Source organism: Tinamus guttatus, unplaced genomic scaffold (genome assembly GCF_059628265.1).
Source record: "Tinamus guttatus ecotype Peru unplaced genomic scaffold, ASM5962826v1 Tinamus_guttatus_pri_ptg000008l, whole genome shotgun sequence".
Taxonomy (NCBI): domain Eukaryota; kingdom Metazoa; phylum Chordata; class Aves; order Tinamiformes; family Tinamidae; genus Tinamus; species Tinamus guttatus.
This window is the reverse complement of record NW_028288542.1, coordinates 1504561-1522660: the sequence shown is the minus strand read 5'-3', so window position 1 is coordinate 1522660 and position 18100 is coordinate 1504561. Positions and strand designations below refer to the sequence as shown.

At 38.5% G+C, this 18100-nt stretch overlaps 1 protein-coding gene across 7 annotated transcripts in view; it reads left to right on the top strand.

Moving 5' to 3' along the window:
• The window catches only part of DMD (dystrophin), a 1078552-nt gene that overhangs the window by 664311 nt on the left and 396141 nt on the right, over positions 1–18100 (top strand). For all 7 annotated transcript variants that reach the window (XM_088521823.1, XM_088521851.1, XM_088521829.1 and 4 more), the window contains one exon: positions 8552–8727. In XM_088521823.1, coding sequence (XP_088377949.1) covers positions 8552–8727 — 176 coding nt within the window. The remainder of the gene's footprint in view (positions 1–8551; positions 8728–18100) is intronic.

The window sequence follows — 18100 nt, the reverse complement described above, 5'->3', positions numbered from 1 at the left end:
GTATTATAGTGGACATGGTTTAGCAGCAAAAAATTTCCAGAAAAAGCTCTCCTCTCTCCCTGCAATATTTCTGTGTTAATTCCGGAATTAAAATAATATACTGAGAAATAGCAATTTTGTAAATTGTGTTAGAAACACAAAATAAACCTTCAGTCATGTATTTTACAGCTTAGTACTGAAATGAATTTCATCACAGTTTCTTGGCATGTTAAAGAGGAATGTGAAACGTAAGTTTAAAGGAAAGGGCATAGTTTGTAAGTTATGTCCCGCTGACTATCACAGGAAGGCAGTGCCAATGATTTTTCATTTCCATAGTTAATATATTTTTAAAATAATTAGCAATTAGCTTGATTTTGAAAGTCAACATTTGAAGGCAAAGCTGTTTATTTAAATACTTGTTAACAAAATAACTGAATCACTAAAGTCACTGTTGGTCTGAACTAATATATTACTATTTTTCCAAATCTTCTAGGGCTTAGCATGTGTTTATCTTCTAGTTCAGGCAAGTAAAAGGCAAAAAAACAAAGACAAAAAAAATGTAATGCAGAGATTATCTGAGTATGTTGGGGCAGAGGTAGAACCTTATACCCTTAATTACTGAGCTTAACTTACCTATTAAGTTTCGAAGATTTTTAAGAGCTGGTTATCAGATAATTCCAAAGTCTAAGTTGGACTTTAAAAAAACAGGAGATTTAAGACAAAGCTCATTGGTGTCTTTGAATTAGGTTAATTACAGGAGGTATATATTAGGGAACGTTTCTGTCCACGAGTCTTGAATTGATATCTACTTCCTTACCCCGTGTGGGTTTAAAAGTCTGAGAAACTTGCATTAGAGGAGGACAAATTTAGGTTAATTTATTTTTATTACAGTGGACAGGGAATCAAACAAAACCTTTCCTTATGCTTCCATAAACCTGATTCCTGTGCTAGTGAAATTCATAGTAACAAGTCTGAGCCCTGGCACAGGCTGCCCAGAGAGGCTGTGGAGTCTCCTTCTCCGGAGATCTTCCAAACCCGCCTGGATGCCACCCTGTGCCACGTGCTCTAGGTGACCCTGCTGGAGCAGGGGGGTTGGGCTAGATGATCTCTAGAGGTCCCTTCCAACCTCAGTCATTTTGTGATTCTGCCCTAGCTGCCTCTCAAGAGCTAATTCAAGGCAAATTCAATGGGTATTGAAGAGCTGGAGGCACATCCAGCTCATGTCGGGGCAGGCAGACGTGACAGCAACTTGGAACTGAGTGAGACCAGGTCTAAAGCTACTAAGGTATTAAAGTGTAGCAGGATTGCTGTTGCTTTGAAGGGCAGCAGGCTAGACTAAAGAACATGTATATGGAAAATAAGAGTGGTGACTGTTATGCCTCGCCCTATGAAGTGCATTTCTCCTTATTTCTGGAAGGTAGATGAGCTGTCACAGGATAAAGTCTGGAAGAAAATAAAGCTTTTAAACATACCTGTGGCTCACTCAGGCTTAGCAGGTTTTAGCAGATAGTTTGGGAAATTGAGCATTCCCCTTTATTTCATTTACATGTTGTTCAGTGTAGAGCTGCATGGTACCCCCATTTCTTGGTGTGCAGTAGCAGTCATGGCTGGACCTTGGCTATTTCTAACAGTACAGCCTTAAAATACAGAAAAAATGCACAAAACTGAGTAGCAGTTTCTGAAGTCTGTCTAACTGAACAGTTTGTTTGTAGCTCAAGCAAAATTGACATTTTCATAATAATTAAATAATAAAATGTTTTGAGCTCATTTTCAAACTATCGTTTTCACTACAAATAATTCTATTAACATTTTTAGTTAATAATAAAGTAACAGTGATATTTTCCTCTTATTTTATGGTATTTATCCTTTGCTCAGCGAAGAGATCTGCAGCAGGTTTCTTTTACGCTGGTTTCTTGTGCGTGGTTGATGTACAGACGCTACAACAGGCAAACCTGACCCAGTCCTGCTGTGCAGGTAGAATTCAGCCAGAGCCTCCTGTCAGTTCTTTCCAATGCTGTTCTTCCTACAGAGGTGATATTAATATTTGAGCCATAATAACTCTTATCATTCCCGTCAAGAAGAGAACACTTTGCTTGAGCTCCTTAGCAAGCATTGTCTTCAGATTTTTCTATTAATTCCAGTCTTTGTTATTATTTTCCAATTATTAAATCCATTTAATAATTCACAATAACAAAGATATTAAGGCACACATAACAACAAAGAATCTATAGCTAGGACAACAATAGTAGGACAACAATGTATATTTTCTGTTGTTAGTGTAATCCTAAATATGTGCCAATAATGTGTCTCCAGATTAAATCTGTATGACTTAACTGCTTGGAAAATTAATTTCTTCCTTATTTTTAATAGAATCTTAAATAGAGGTGCATATAGTTAATGGGTAAATTCATTATCCACTAACAAAATGCTGGCAAACACTGTGGTTACCAAATACTAGAAAATTATAGTGGGGCTAGTTTTCCACCTAATGTTTCTCTGATTTATATTGCTGCATCTGTGCAGACACCCTCATGCCAACCTTATGCTTTTATTCAGTTTAAGGCAGAAAAGAGATTTATGTAAATGACTGAAGAATAGCTCATTAATGTCAAATTCAAGACTAGAGATTTCTACAACCAGTGTGCAGTACATTCATGAGGTTTTATGATCTGAAGCTTATCCTAAATTAAGGAAAAGCAATATGGTATTTTTTATTGTGCCAGCAAGTGCCTCTGACAGAAATTAGAACCTTGATTGTGTTATTTCATCGTGTTCTTATAGGGCTTTTCCATAGCGATAAATTATTGTTGGGCACATTTGTCTGCTACAATAAAAAGAGGAGAGTGTTGGTTAGACTCCTAGTAGAATGGTTTCTGATTAAGTTTAACAGTGAAATGTTGTTTCAGTTGGTGCCAACAGGAAATGAGGTTTCATAAAGATTTGAATAACAAATAAGGAGAAATCCTGACATTCTGCTGCTGCCCACTTTGGCAGTGCCGCGAAGATCTCTGACCCTTGAAACTCTCTGCCTAATGTACATACTTTGGGAAATGAGCCTAAGCAATCAGTTTGGTTTACTTCAAATCACTCAGTTCTTCTTTGCCATTTTAACTAGCACCAAGGATCTGTCTGAACCATTTTTTAATTTCTTTTTTGTCATAATTCCCGGTCAATGCTTATGAGCACTGTGAAAGGCTTGAAAATAGAAGATGGTGTGAAGATATGGTGGTGTAATACATTTTGTGTGAAATAGCCTGGTAAATTCTTTAGTTAATTAGATACATTATTGTTCTTTCCCTACAAAAAGGTTAAACAGATTTTTTTGATAGGATTAATGGAACGTATAACTAACTTCCGTATAACTAACTTCAGGATGTTGATGTCCATAGAAAGGAAAAGTGTAATAATACTAGCACAACATAGATACTGAACTGTTTATCAAATGACAATTGAAAGAACAAACTCCTGATGTTTCAAATTAAAAATTTACATGAAACCAAGTTCATGTGCCCATTTATAATTCTGTAAGCATATTTTATGCAGTATAAAATACTGTTTGATGCAGGATTGGTTTGCACAAAATAATAGATTTTTGTTAGTTGTTCTTGACAAAATTAAGGTACTGCCAAGTATCTACATCCAGAAGAGGGCCCTGCCGTGGCTTCTATGGGAGAAGAAAATTCTGCCAGGGAATCCATATGAGATAGTTGTATTGCTTAGGTCTAGTGTGTTAGTTAGGGTAAAACACTAAGACTGAGTCAGTGGGGATACACTGCTGCATTTCAGACCCATCCGTTTTACAAGGGGACCCACATGAACTAGCCCGGTGCCTGTAAAGCCCTGGCATCTTTAGGGATCCACCTCGTGCATCCTGGGACATGGGGGCATCTCCCGCGTGTGCGTGTGCTAACCAGAGGAGTGGGCTGGTGGGCGCTGGCGTGCTGCTGGCGAGCAGGGTGGCCCCAGGCAGCGACACGTGTGTGCGTGGCTGGTTAGGAAGAGCAGGTCGGAGAGTTGGGCTCGCTCGAGGGAGTCCCATGGGGTTCACTGGGCTCTGCCTGGAGCAGGCCGCGGGCCGGCACAGGTCTGACTGGCAGAGGGTGGGGAAAAAACAGAGTAAAAGGGCAGCAAGTAGCAAAAACACTGAGAAATTCAAGGAGAAATAATGAGAAAAGCCCGCAGGGGAAGGCAGTAAGAGAAAGGAGAAACAAAAGAGGTATTTTAGTGATAACTTTCTCCCTTTTAAGAGATTCCCATGCCACATTTCTGGTAGGAACTGAAAGCCCTCACCAGGATGACACTATCTGTAGATTTCGATTCTCTTAGACTTTTAGCTTTCTGATGAAAGCAACCTCTGATGTAATCAGAAATTATTTTCCAAAGCACAACAGTGTTGCTAATAACTGTGTTCATTCTGTCACAGGCAGTTGTGATTTGGTTATTGTGATTAACTATAATATGCATTTGTCTTGTGCACAGCTTTACCAGCCACATAGCTATTAATACTGACGCAGAAACCTCTGAATGTTTGGAGATGCCATTGAGATTGTGTGTCCTACATACATTATGGGGGTTGGAATTAATGCACTAAGTGTCATCTTGAAATTTACTTGGGAATTTTCCTTGACTTTTTCATTTTTCTCATGTCCTGTCTTGAGACTGATCCAAAAATATAGTAAAGCAGCCACTCTTGTGTTCTCATTGAAGAGTTACTTTTAAGATCAGCAAATACAAGTGAGAACAGACGTGAACGACAGTAGTGGATTAGGTGAGCGTTTCCAAACAGATCTTGTGCCAGGTTGCCTTCTACTGCAGGAACTGTTGATTTCAGTGAGAACTTTGCCCCACGTTTGCCCCATATTCATTTTTTTCCTTCTGTTCCATGTTGTAGTTCTCTGAAATAGGGGTAAATACTTCCTCATTTTATGCAAATCTATTTGCTAATCCTAGACAAGTAGTCACTTAATTAATTTCTGCTTATGAATAAAAGAAGTGTCATATGAATGCCTTGGCAGTCTTGAGTTTCCATGCTAAGTTAGTTGAGGTCATTATCAAAGTATAAAACCAGGGGCACAAAAGGTAGAAGTCTTTTAATATTCTGGTGTTGTTTTAGTCTGATACAGTATTTAAACCTTACAGTAATAATATGTCATTTAGCATTTACTTATGCTTGGAAGACACAAGAAGGAAAAATCAAAGTGATGGGTACGTATATTACCATCTTTTCTCTTAGTAGCAAATAATGCTAGGTAAATATCAGAGCCTGCTGTGCAATGTTTTGAGAACACAGTGTGCCTACGCTCTCTCCCATCCACCCAAAGCCAGGATTAGCTCTCTGTGTACACACGATGAGGTCTAGTCTTTTCTGGGCTGGCTGTTCTTTTTCTTTGATATTATCTAAACATCCCATCGTTCCTCGTTAAGTGTGTTTGCTCACTCTGCTCCTCACTGTAATTGCAAGCGTAAGCAACGAGGCAGCCCTTTAGGTAGGCCGTGAATCTGGAGCGCGGTGCGGCCTGTTGCTGGGCCCTGCCGCGCGCCGGAGCGAAAGGCCGAGTGCGACTCGGGAGGCGGGTTCAGCGTCCACATCCCCCGGGTCGAGAGAGGCAGCCCCTCGTACGCAGGTTCCCTCTGAGGCATCCTGGCCTCCTGCAGCAGTGTTGAACAGATAGGGATGCCCTAAGGAACTGTAGCTGTTGGCAAGTTTTACTGCCTGGCTGTAGGCCGTGGAAAGTGTGTTTGTGGTCACGGCCTGGGAAGGAAGGAATTTGAGTTTCAACAAAGCAGTGTGAACGCTTTTGTCCGCGTTATCCAAAATATGGTTTAAAAGGCTAAATGTTTTCCTGGATTGCTGTACTGTATCCACCATGAAGAATAATTCATGGCTACCTTTACCACCGAGATGTTTTCCTTCTTCGCTTTGTAAGAAAGACCTGTTGCATAATGTGATGCAGAATAAATCAGAAGATTGCCTTGGTTAATTTTGTCTTAACTGAAATAAGTGTGGAAATCATATAATAGCTGCCAGATAAATATTTTTTCATGTGTGCTGGGGAGGGAGAGAAACTAATTAAAGCTACTATGAACTCAGAAAAAGAGCTAGATGACATTATTTATTTAAAGAGGCTTTTAATTAGTATTCGGTTTGTAATAACATACTGAATGGTGATTATTTCTCTCATTTTAGAAAAAGGTCACTTCTTCTTTCCACAAATATTGGTTCTAAAAGCATTGAAATTAGAATTTCCCTGTTTTGGTCCATGTTTGTAGTAGTCCAGGTAAACAATCCTGCTATATATATGTAGGAGTTTTCTGTTTTCAGTTTTTCAAAAAGTAGTATGGATTTTACATCTATATAAGTACATAAAAAGCCACAGTTGTTTCAGGTGGGTCACTGGAAATAAGCCACTTTGTGTAATACGTTTCTCCTCAGACTGTATCCATCTCGCTGTTAAAATTTACCTGTGTAATGCTCTTTACTGCAAAATGCAAAGGCTATAGAAATAAAATCCATGTGAAATACAGTATATACATTCAAAAACTAGATATTTGTTGGGCATTACCAAGCCCTAGGTGTGCATTACACTGACTTTTCAGTCTCACAATGATAGAGATTATTTGCATTTGGATAAACTACCTGAGCAGTACTGGTATATGTAGTAGCCTACACCTTCACCTACACCTTCACCTACAGAAATATTAATTTCAACTCCACTGGCCATTCTCTTTAAAAAAAAATATTTTAAAAGTAATTGATGGTACTTATGCCCTTAAGTTTCCTGTGCTAAGGAACTGGGCACAGGAAACAAAAATGAACCCTGGGCCTGTTAATATGTGTTTGATTTGGAAGAAAAAAAAAGCATGACCTTCAAGATCTCATGTTCCATTAAAACTTCCATGAACTAGAAAGTGTGTAATGTTTTAAATGCTTTATTAAGTTGTTATTATTGTACTATTGATCATAATTAATTTATATAACAGTGCCTTGAAGGAAAATCATTTATAAGATTTCTAGTATACCAGTAACCAGGTATTTGGTGGTTTGTGGCTTCAGGCGGAGGCTAACTTGCCTTCCCGGGGCCTTGGTCACAAGCAGGTAACGGGGACTCCACGTGTCCCAGGGGAGCAGGTGAAAGTGTCCTGCTGTGTAACATGTACTGCTCATGAGCTACAATCTTCAGGTGAAAATCTAAAATCTATTCTCAAGAAATGAACTTGGATTTTTTTTTTCTTTTCCTGGCATTGTCCTTTCCTGTGTAGTGATTTTGTTCGTTCTTGGTTGTGAAGCCTTTTAGGACCTCCGGAGCACAGCAGCTTCTGATAAGTTCATCAAATGGTGTCTTACCATTTGCATAATGGGTTCGTGATGTTTTATTTCAGGTCTATAGTCCTGTGCTTCTTTATGTAAAATGTTACGCAAAGGAAAACATAAACCACTCGCAAATATTCACATATGGATTGCTGAGATCGTGTATTGATCCAGTTCAGTTATTTATAGCTTCAGAGAACTCATGCAGAGAGAAGCTGAAAGACGCCTGGGTGGGTGACAGGAATAAGCCTGGTCTCGGTCGTGTTCCATGCAGGACATGGGGTCGGTGTGTCAGGGGCTGCTTGGTGTTCACCCCTCTGCCCCCAGATGCCACGTTTCACTTCAAAGCTCTGATATGTAGATATCACTGAGTGCTCTTCCTGAGATGCAGAAATCTATCAGGAATATGAATCCCAGAGCTCAGATTGTTGAAGTTATTTCAGTTTGTGCTTATTTTAGCAGTACACTGTTGAAAATGATTTTTCACTTACCTGCGTCTTCACTTTAAGGAATATGCAAGGAAAAAATTACTCGTGCTCTGCTGATTACTAAGAATATGAAATGATTGCTGTCATTTATGGATATGAACTTTTTTATGAATATGAACTGTGCTGTTCTTAAAAATGAATGAATGAAGGGAACAGCCTGCGTGATAGGGTTTTAATGATAAAAGGTGTAGCAAATGTATCCTAATGTATTTAATAAAAGTTAATGGTCCATCTTTGTACCTTTTCGTATTTCTGCATTTTATATTGTGTAAGTAGAAGCAATGTGAGTAATGCTTCTTAGAACTACAGTTTCCCAGAACATGAGGGAATGGGTTAAAAAGCTTCTCACAAGTGGAAACAAGTGTATTCTGTAAAGGAACTCAGAAAAGTTACTTCAAACAGTCTGTGTTTTTTCTTTTTTTGACATAGCTTATTTATATTTATAGCTAGTAGGATCTACAGATTTCACAGTACCTCATAAGCTATTAAACATAAAGAAATTTGTTCACAAGGTGTTTTACTAATCTATCAGAATTTTACTATAATGATGTCTAGCAGACAGGAAAAAAAAAACGCTGTGGAGTTGCACTGAACAGTACTTGTTATAAAAACATAAAATATGTCTTTCTGTCTATTTGCCTTGGGATTTATGCATTTGGAATTCAGAGGAGAGCAAAAACTTTCACCTCCTTCCATCTGGCCAGCATTTGCTGAAGCATTTTGTTTTGTGCTTGACATTTTTTATGAATATGTGTATGCATTGGGTATTTTGCAGGAACTTCAGGATGGCATTGGGCGACAGCAAACTGTTGTCAAAACACTGAACGTAACCGGTGAAGAGATTATTGAGCAGTCATCGAGAGCAGATGCTAGCGTGCTGAAGGAACAACTGGGAAGCTTGAATACCCGGTGGCAGGAGCTTTGCAGACAGCTGGTAGAGAAAAAAAAGAGGTGAGTTAAGAGCAAAAATATTCTGAAATGATTTTTGGTTCCTTTAGTTTGGCCTCTGACTGAAAAATGGAAAGGAACTCTTTTGACTTCTGTAGCTTTTAAAAGTGTTCATAGCAAATTAGGAATAATTAAATTTCACTTCCTCAACAATCTGTTTGATTCTCTTCTACCAATTTCTATCCAGGACTACCATTCCCTTCCATACTCTGTATTTTTATAATTCCACTGCTAATGTTTAAAAGATAAACAAGTGTACATTATTTCTTGAAAAAAAAGCTACAATAGATTGAAGCTCCATTTAGATAATTCATTTGATTTAGCATTTTAAAGTAATTTCCTATTTGATAATATGTCATTAGAATATATATCTGTTCTATTAACAATACCTTAGTTAATTGGTACAGTTAATTGTAATCTGGCTTACTTCTCATATTGATGCTTTTAACATCTGCATTTCATTCAAATTGGATGAAAAGAATGAATTGGTTAATGCAGTGTTGTTTAGAATCGTGCTTGCTTTTCTCCTGTAGTCATAAAAAATGCAGCATTAGAGCTACAGATAATACAACAATGGTTTGATTCTTTTAAAAAGGAGAATTTTTAGTAGAAAAAAAGGAGTATTTTTGTTGTTTTTTATATTGTGTTTTATAAAAATCTGTTTTCTAAAACGAGATGGGAGGTGTGAGTTGACCTGTCATTATATTTTCAAGCTTTCTTCACTCAAAGCTTTGTTCATGTGTGGTTTTTAAAAATTTAGAATATCCTCTACAGAGGTACATTGATGAGTGTGAGAGTAGGGTGCAAGAGTTTTGTTTCCTCAGATTTCTCAGTGTGACTTTTTTTTTTTTTTTTTTAGCTTAGAGTAGTAGGGGGCAAAAGCAGTGAAAATGTTTGCCAGAGTGGTAGGGCAGCATCCTGAAAGGTTATTGTTGAGTTTAATGATTATTAAACTTTCACCTGGTGTCTGTTAAAATAAGAAGATGCAGCAAGTAGGCTACAGCAGTCAGAAGCTACAGTGGTGGCTTTGAATGTTTTTCTGCTGCATTTCCAGGTGTTGATGGCAATGCTACTTTTTACACAAGGGAGACCTTGGCCTTTATTTATCACAGTAAAAGCTGTTCTTTGGAACAATTGAAAACCATCTGTGTTTCCAAGCCTTAGCTTCTTACATAAGTGTTAACACTTAGAAAACAATAACACATCATTTTAATAGTCCCGTTACATGCAGCAGCAGCAGCAGCTTGTAAAAGAATGACTGGTAGTTGAGCTCTTGTCTGAGAATATGAAATCTGTCCTAGTTTTGGTCAACATCAGGGTTGTACTTATTTCTGTTGAAAGTATCTGAAGACTATTTTGGCTTAATGAAGTATTAGCAGTATGTGTTATTTCTTGGCACGTTCTCTGTTCCAAGGGAGCCTAGGATCTGTTTGGTGGGAATATTTGAGTTAGATTCTGTAGATTTAAGAAGAATCTTAAATAATCCCTCATTCACCAATTCTTCCTTTTGGCTTATTTGATTTGATGGCTGGTTTGTCTTCCTCCAGAATGACAGCTTGGGTAAACCTGAGTACAAAGTAACCTAAGTTGGTGAACTAGGTTGGTAAACCAACCAACTAGGTTGGTAAACTAATATAAATGCTAGTGATGTAGCGAGACTAGGCTGAGGAGTTTATATTTCGTTTACTGTCTGGTGGTCTTGGCTCTGTCAGTCAGAGCTGTGGGAGCCAGAAACAAGTTAAACTCTCAGATGAAGAAAATGAATCTATTCTTGTGTTAGGTGCTGCCTAAGATAAGATCGCTGAACCCACTTCTACTTCCCTCCCTCATCTTTTCAGCCTCACAGGCTGGATTTTCAAAGAAAAGAAACCTTCTTCTGGAGATGAAATATGCAGAGGGATATGACTAAGATGTAAAAAAATCATGCAAGTGGTGGAATTGCTGCATGTGGAACTGTTATTCACCAGATTATTCACTCAATAACAGAATTAAAGGCTACTTGTACGAGCTATAGGAGATTGCAAAACCAACTTAAAAAGTGCTTTTTTACATTGTGGTTACTGATTGCTTGGGGTTTGTTGACCACAAAGGGCTGCAGAGGAGGGTGTTGTAACTCAGACCTTCAACATCCTTAGTCTAAGTGGTTGTGGATTCTGGGGTATTGTGGGGTGAACGGACTGAAAAAGTGGCCAGTCTTCTGTGCTCTTCTTAAATACATCTCCTATTAGCACTGTTGGAGGCAAATCACTGGACTAGATTTCCTGACAGAATAGGGTATTTTTCATGTTCTGATTATGTTCCTAAGGAGAAAATAATTCTACAGATTACTTTGTTCTCCTGAGGATGCCTATTCTTTATTCTGTGCGAGAACATGATATTATCACTACATCGATGAAGAAAATAATTCAAAACATTCCCTGCAAACATCATGAACCTGTAGTTGTTTGACTTGAAAAAGGAAGACTTGATATAATTCTGAAAGTTTCAGCATGTTCATTTGTTTCCCATTAAAACAACAGAAATATTAAACGACCTATATAATAAAAACTGTAAAATTGATTAATGACACAGAATTCTATAAAAGGCTACAACTGATTGTAGATTCACTAGGCACTGATGATGCTAATCTTGGTGTTAGTCTGGCAGATTTAATGAATGCAAATGATTTGGACCATCAAAGTAGGATTAAATTAAAAACAGACCCACCCAAAAAACACAAACCAACTTTCAGAACAATGTGAAGCAAGTATGCTGCTCTTCAGTGACAAAAAGGTTGTTTTTTACAGTCTGATGCTGAGCCCAGGCAAAACACAGACTTCAAGTTGGCTATTTGAATATTCTTTCTTTGGTGCTGAAGATCTGGAGGTGATATTTGAGTTATGGTGGCATAGGATCATAGAATCATAGCATGTTTAAGGTTGAGGTCATCTAGTCCAACCCCCCTGCACACGCAGGGTCACCTAGAGCACGTGGCACAGGACTGTGTCCAAGCGGGTTTTGAAGATCTCCAGAGAAGGAGACTCCACAACCTCTCTGGGCAGCCTGTTCCAGTGCTCTGTCACCCCATCTTTACTTGGATTCATCAGAGTTTCAAGGCTGTAGAAGTTTGAATTCAGTGTTTAATGTTTCAGGGTTTGTAGTCTAATCCATCTAGCTATGAATTAGATGAAAATGTAATTTTAGCACATCTAAAGCTTTTATCTTATTTAAAGCTTTGGAATATACTGTGCTGTTGAACATGGGCAAGCTTGATTGAAAGACTGGTAACACTGTTAGCAAATTTAGAATGTAATTGAATTTTTGTTGGCACTTTGTCGTGATCTTCATATTTTGGAAAAGTTTGGATTTTTCCCTGGTAAAACAGTGTTACTCAAAAAAAAAAAAAAAAAAAAAAAAAAGAAAGAAAAAAGAGATTTCATAGACTAGGGAAAGACCCAATGGCCCTTTCAATGGACTGCTACTTACCCCAGAGAAAAAGGAGATGAACAGTTAGTTCTGTTTTCTTCCTCTCAATTCTCCAGAAGTGATTTGACCACTCAATCTTGTAAACCAGGCCATCAGAAATGTTGCAGGCTTTTTGTTGCCTGATGTTCAAGACGACAGGCCACAGGCCTCATTCTGCTGCGCACGTGTGGTTGAGTCATGGCTGTCCGGAGCTTGAGTTTTGGATGGTTTGAGGAGGCAGCACCTTCACAGCAGTGTGTTGGTTGGCTCTCTGGTGCCAGCGTGGAGGCGGTGTGGAGCTGTTCCCTGGAGCACCCAGGAGCTCCAGGTCAGCACCACCTGTGCCAAGCGGAGGCATCCTGTGCGCGGATGAGGAGCAGCCTCTCACCTGTGAGCGTCAATAAGATGAAGGCTCATAAATGAGTGTTTGACAGACTCATGTAAGTCTGGAGATTTACTTGCTGGCTTTTGTATTTTTTTGTGTTTGTGCTTTGTATTTTTTGTATTTTTTTTCTTTGTTGAAAATTTTCTTTTGTAATTTCTGGCAACATTTGTCCAGAAATTGGATTTTTTAGGTGTTTTAGGTATTTTTTTTTAATCATCACAGTCTCACTTTTTGAAAGCTAGGTTATGTTGAAGAGAATTGTTTTCGTTATTTTAGCTGTAATTGTATTCGCACTTCTGATGAGCTTGAGCCCACAAACTGTCTATTCAGATCTCTATTCAAGTGTGTTTGAAGACGTTACGGAAAGAATGACAGAACAAAGGCTGTTTACCAAAATACTTTTGAATATATATATATTTTTTTCTGAGTGTAAAAAGACAAGCCTTCCATTCCAAATCTGAAACAATTCCTATAAAATAAATATATTTTTAATTTTTTTCATACTTTACATTCATTAAAGTATGCTTCTTTTCCAAACCACCTGTCAGTGCCACTGACTCGTTACTTTTACCTGAAAATGTTGAAGGCTATTATTAATTTCTCATTGCGGCTTAGAAGCTGGCTTAGAGATGATGAGGTTTTATAACAATAAATATTTTTGTCTTTCCAACATAAAAAAAAAGTTACCTGTTGAATTTACTTTTTTTTTGACTGCTCTGCAAACACCCAGATTTCTTATATTAATTCATTAGAAAAGACTCAGTGTGTTATACACTTGCCCTGTGATTACCTGTAGTGTTGTAGCTAAATTTGTTACTATTCAGTATTCACACTTGGCTTCTCTAATGTTTCTGTGGTATTTTGCTTTTAATTATTTTGTTTAAAGGTCATTACCCAAATGAAACACATTTGCTTATGCGTTAGAAGAAAAGAAAGAAAATCCATTCTCCCTCAGTAAATATTTTCTCTAAATTGTCATGTTACTTTTTTGGTGGCGCCTTAAATTCTCAACAACATTTTCAAAATGCACCAAGGCACATTGGGGAAATCAATCCCTAATCTTTGAAATACCATATATACCAAGTCAGCAGCTGGGAACATTATTGAAACCTGGGAACATTATTGAAAGTTCAAAGGAGAAGATGAACCACAAGCTGGTGCCCGTCTGTGCTGTGGTTACGTGTCTGGTCCTGCTGCCTGGGCCGGCCTTGCTGAGGTGAGAGCGGCCTTCCCGGCATGAGCAGCAGCGAGGTGCCCGCACACAGGCCCCTCTCAGCACCTGGGCAGAAGGGCCCTCGCCGTGCGCGGCCAAGCCACGTGCCCGGAGGCGCCAAAGTGCCCAGGCCTCGTGGCCCAGGTGGTCAGGAGGCAGAAGGCCCTCACAGTGACCATCGGAGCTGAGGCCTCCTGTTGGCCTTGGCGGGTAAAGCAGAGGTGGCCTCACAGGTGCAAGCAGGAGCTGATGGCATATGGGACCCAGGCACGAGTGACAAGCACATGCAGCGGACAGGTGCCTCCTGCTGGGCCAGTGGGTACGAGACATGAGAGGCCATGCCTCATATTGAATATGAATAATTCATATCCATATTGCATACCTAATGTTAGTACATTAGCTTCAAGGAGTATATGCATATACAATTCTTATCAAGATCTTTCCTAGCTGTGTAGAGTAGTTGACCAAGGGACTCTAATGAACTTAGAAATACGAACATAAAGTTGCCCTTTTTTTTTTAATATGGGAAACGCAAAGTAACATTCCTGACAACAGTAATCACATGGAAGATGACCAACAGGGCAAAGAGTTTCAAGAACATCTAACAGCAGTAAAAAAGTGTAATTTTGTACTGTACGGTCAAATGTGGTCATTAAGTAAAAACGCTTTTTACAGAGGTCCAATAAAACCATGACTAGAATAAATCTCTAGTTCACAGTAAAACCTTATTAAGATTTAGACTTAAGAGACATAATTTAAAGAAGAATAAGTTTGGATATGGTACTTGGAGGTAGAGGAGGATATGGTAGAAGAAAAGATTAAAGAGGTGACATCCCTAAGAATAATGAGTTAGTTGAGCAAATATTATCTCACTTGAAGTGGTGGTAATGTCACCATTAAGAATACAACTAGATTAAGCAAGAGAAAAGATGTGTTGTAGAGAGCAACTCTTCCTTGACAGAGGGTGAATACTGAGGACACTGGAATGTTATAAAAGGTAGACAGGTGATTTAGTAAGTAACACTTTTCCACTTGAGCTGCCTCTGAACTACTTTCTCAGTATGATGAAAGAGGTTGCTCTATAGCTGCAGCTGCTATTGCATGTGGATTTGAAAACTCAAATCCTGTGCAGTGGTCACTACATGTGATCACTACAAGTGCAAAAAAAATAATAAAAAAAACCCAACACTTTATTCTTTCTTTCTGGAAAAAAAAAAAAAAAAGTAGAGCTTTGGTCAACTTCTGGTTCAAGCATTAATTCTTTTTATCTAAAAATCCTTGAATTTTCTCTTACATGCCCATGAGGAACTACCATGCAGGGTTAATGAAGTTGTTTGCTGACTGAGAAACAGTTAAAACCTCTTTGGAATCTTAGGTGCAGCTTAAGAGGAAGAGGTAGTAATAACTGACAATGTGCCAGTCTGTACTGCAGGTGGATCCAACTTGGTTCCATAGGACCAACTGCTGAAATTGCATCTGATTCCTTAGTCATCTGCTTAAAAGGCACCTCCAGCAAGATGAGCTCTCAGCTGCTTTCTCAAGAGCTGCACTGTCCACCTGGCTGCATTGGTTGTTCACACTCACTCCTGCTTGCTTTGGCTCAGACTTGGAAGTCCATGCTCTATTCATAAATACTTACAATTAATTTGTCATTACCTCTATGAATTTAAACAGTTAGAAATTGCATGAATCTGTTGGTCCAAATGTAATTACGGTGATAGAAATCAGCTTGTTCTAAAGATGCATGCATTCATTGAATTAAAACTTTTTATGTGATTAATTGGATCAGCTAATATAAAGAGTGCTTTATTTTTGTGGCTGGCTTGCATAATATGATACTTGTCATGCAGTGTGTTATTTATGATGGAGGTAATGTTCTCACAGGGTAAGGGCAGATTGTGAAGTAAATTGTGAAGTGCACCTGCAGCTTACATTAATTACAGTGGACGTGTTAATTACTCTCCTGCATACTGTGCATGACTAGGGTAGAGAAACAAAGCTTTATGGAACCTTTTTCCTTTTTTTTTGGTCTGAATTCTGGAAACTCTCTGTGCACGTATACATAAAGTAAGCATTTCTTAAAGAATTCCTGAAAAGCCGTAGGTTGAAAACATCCCAGATTACTCAGATAATAAAACTGAATCCTACTGATCAACATTTGAATTAGTCATCAAAGTAAAAACGGTTATCTTTGCTTCATGATTAGGAAAAGTTTTAAACGTTTCAAGGGTTGCAGCAGAATTCATAAGGGTGATAAAACTGACAATGTACTTAAGATGAAAAAAGAGGCTTGCCAATTGCTGTCAGTACTAAGAGACATGAAATCTTTTCAGTTTCTCTTTCAAAAAGCTACACAGCCCAATAATTTTGCTCTCAGGAGGTTTGAATTGAACATCCTGTTTTTCTGTGCCAGAATTAACATATTTAAGATTTTATCTTGCTCAGTTTTATCTCTAGGGGTATCATCACATAGTGCCTCCACTGAGCTATACACTTTACAAATGAGAGTGACTTGTAGAAAACCAAAAAATAAAGCTGCTGCTGACAGCTTCTATTCAGGAAAATCGGGTTTAGGAGCAGTGGTTTTATTGCATGAATTATGGTGTAGCTCTGGCTAACTGATTCCCAGACTTGGATATAATCAGGGCAGAGGGCAATGATTGAGGAAGACGGCTCAAAAAGATGTGAAGTTATGCTTATGCTTTCAAGATTACAGGGAGACAGTTTCTCTTTTTATAGTTCCAGGTCTTTCATATCTTAGCATGTATTAGCATGTGCCTCAGGCTCACATAAATAAATGTTTTAGCCGGGTTTGGTTAACCAGTTTTGGCTTGAGAAGAGCATCCTGAGCTATATTTGAAATCTTTATTAAAAATTTTAGTATTACCTTGACCTCCAAATATTTTCGAGATTTTAGACTACTTAGGCAGTAAGATGGCATATGAGTGATCCATTTCTAGGTAAATTACAATCCTGTGCTTTGCTGTAAACAGCTTTCTTATATGCAAAGTCTGAATTATTGTTTAAATCTGTGTTGAATTATGAGTAATACCATGACATCTGCATTTGTCCAAACCCTTCAAAGCAAAAACCTCTAGTCTGCACCTGCTGACTGGGGCATTGGTTATTGGTTTGGATGAGTCATTTTACAGATGAAAGTTGGCCTTTACCATCCAGAATAGCAGCTGCCAGGTGTTTCGTTTTTAACCTGTATCTATTTAACCTGTGTGAAGCATATTAAGAGTCATTGTCACATTCCTACTGGCTTTCTTATCAACAGAAATCAGCTTCTTAGTTATGAACCTTTTTGATATAGACCTCTCAGTAATATTTTTCAGCTTCAAAGCACTTTTGAAGCATAAAAATTCCACCACATCATAATGATTACGTAAAATGTAATCATTAGGTAATAATGACAAGAATTAAGAACTGGTGTCATAGAGATAAGAGTTAAGAGCTGCCCAGACTGGGACAGACAGTTCAGCAGAGATGTAAAGGAAGATGGTGGCAAAACTGTCGGTGCTCTTGATGCCTTTATGTAGGTTGGTTTTTCTCTGGTGTTAAACAAGTACAGATGCTTTATTTTCTCAGTTCCATAAGTGGTCAGTATGGATCCAGGCATGAGGAGACACTCAGGGTACCTGGATTTTTTCTGGATTTTCTTTTCTTTTTTTTTAAACTCTGTGCTGTGTTGATGAACATATTTTTATGAGGTTTATTTCATCTTTAGTGTATTTAATTAGTATTTTTGTTAATTTCCAAGCTACCATAGTTCTTGGAATAAATTCTTTATCTTAGTATTAGATACTTGTTGATCTGTTAAAATATCTGATGATTATCTCCACAATTCTTTTGATAACATCAGGGCTGCAATAACAAGCTATAAAGTAGCTAAAGCTGTTCCTATGGGGAAACCATAAAATACTTTTCTCCTGCTCGGAATGACACACAGCTTGAATAATTTGCCTAATTATCCCCATCTGTCTTAAAGCAGCAAAGAGCCCCTAACTGCCCATTAGCAGGGCAGTCAGTGGAAGGGCAGGATTGTGGCGAGTAATAAATAGCCCTAAGACATCTGCGCAATATTGCAGTGGGTTCATGGTGGTCTGTGCAGGAGGCAGTACTGGGGCGTGAGGGAAAAGGAGGCAGAATGACCATGTGCTGTAATAAAAACACGACTGTTTCTTCTACAAACACCCTGTTCTTCTGTTTGGTTCCGTTGGTGGCCCAGGCGTTGCCCAGGCAGGGCAGAACAGGGGCTCAGCAGAGCCCAGCTCTGGAGGGGAAGGTGACCAGGTTGGTGTTGGGTCATCCTTCCTCGTCTTGCTGTTCTT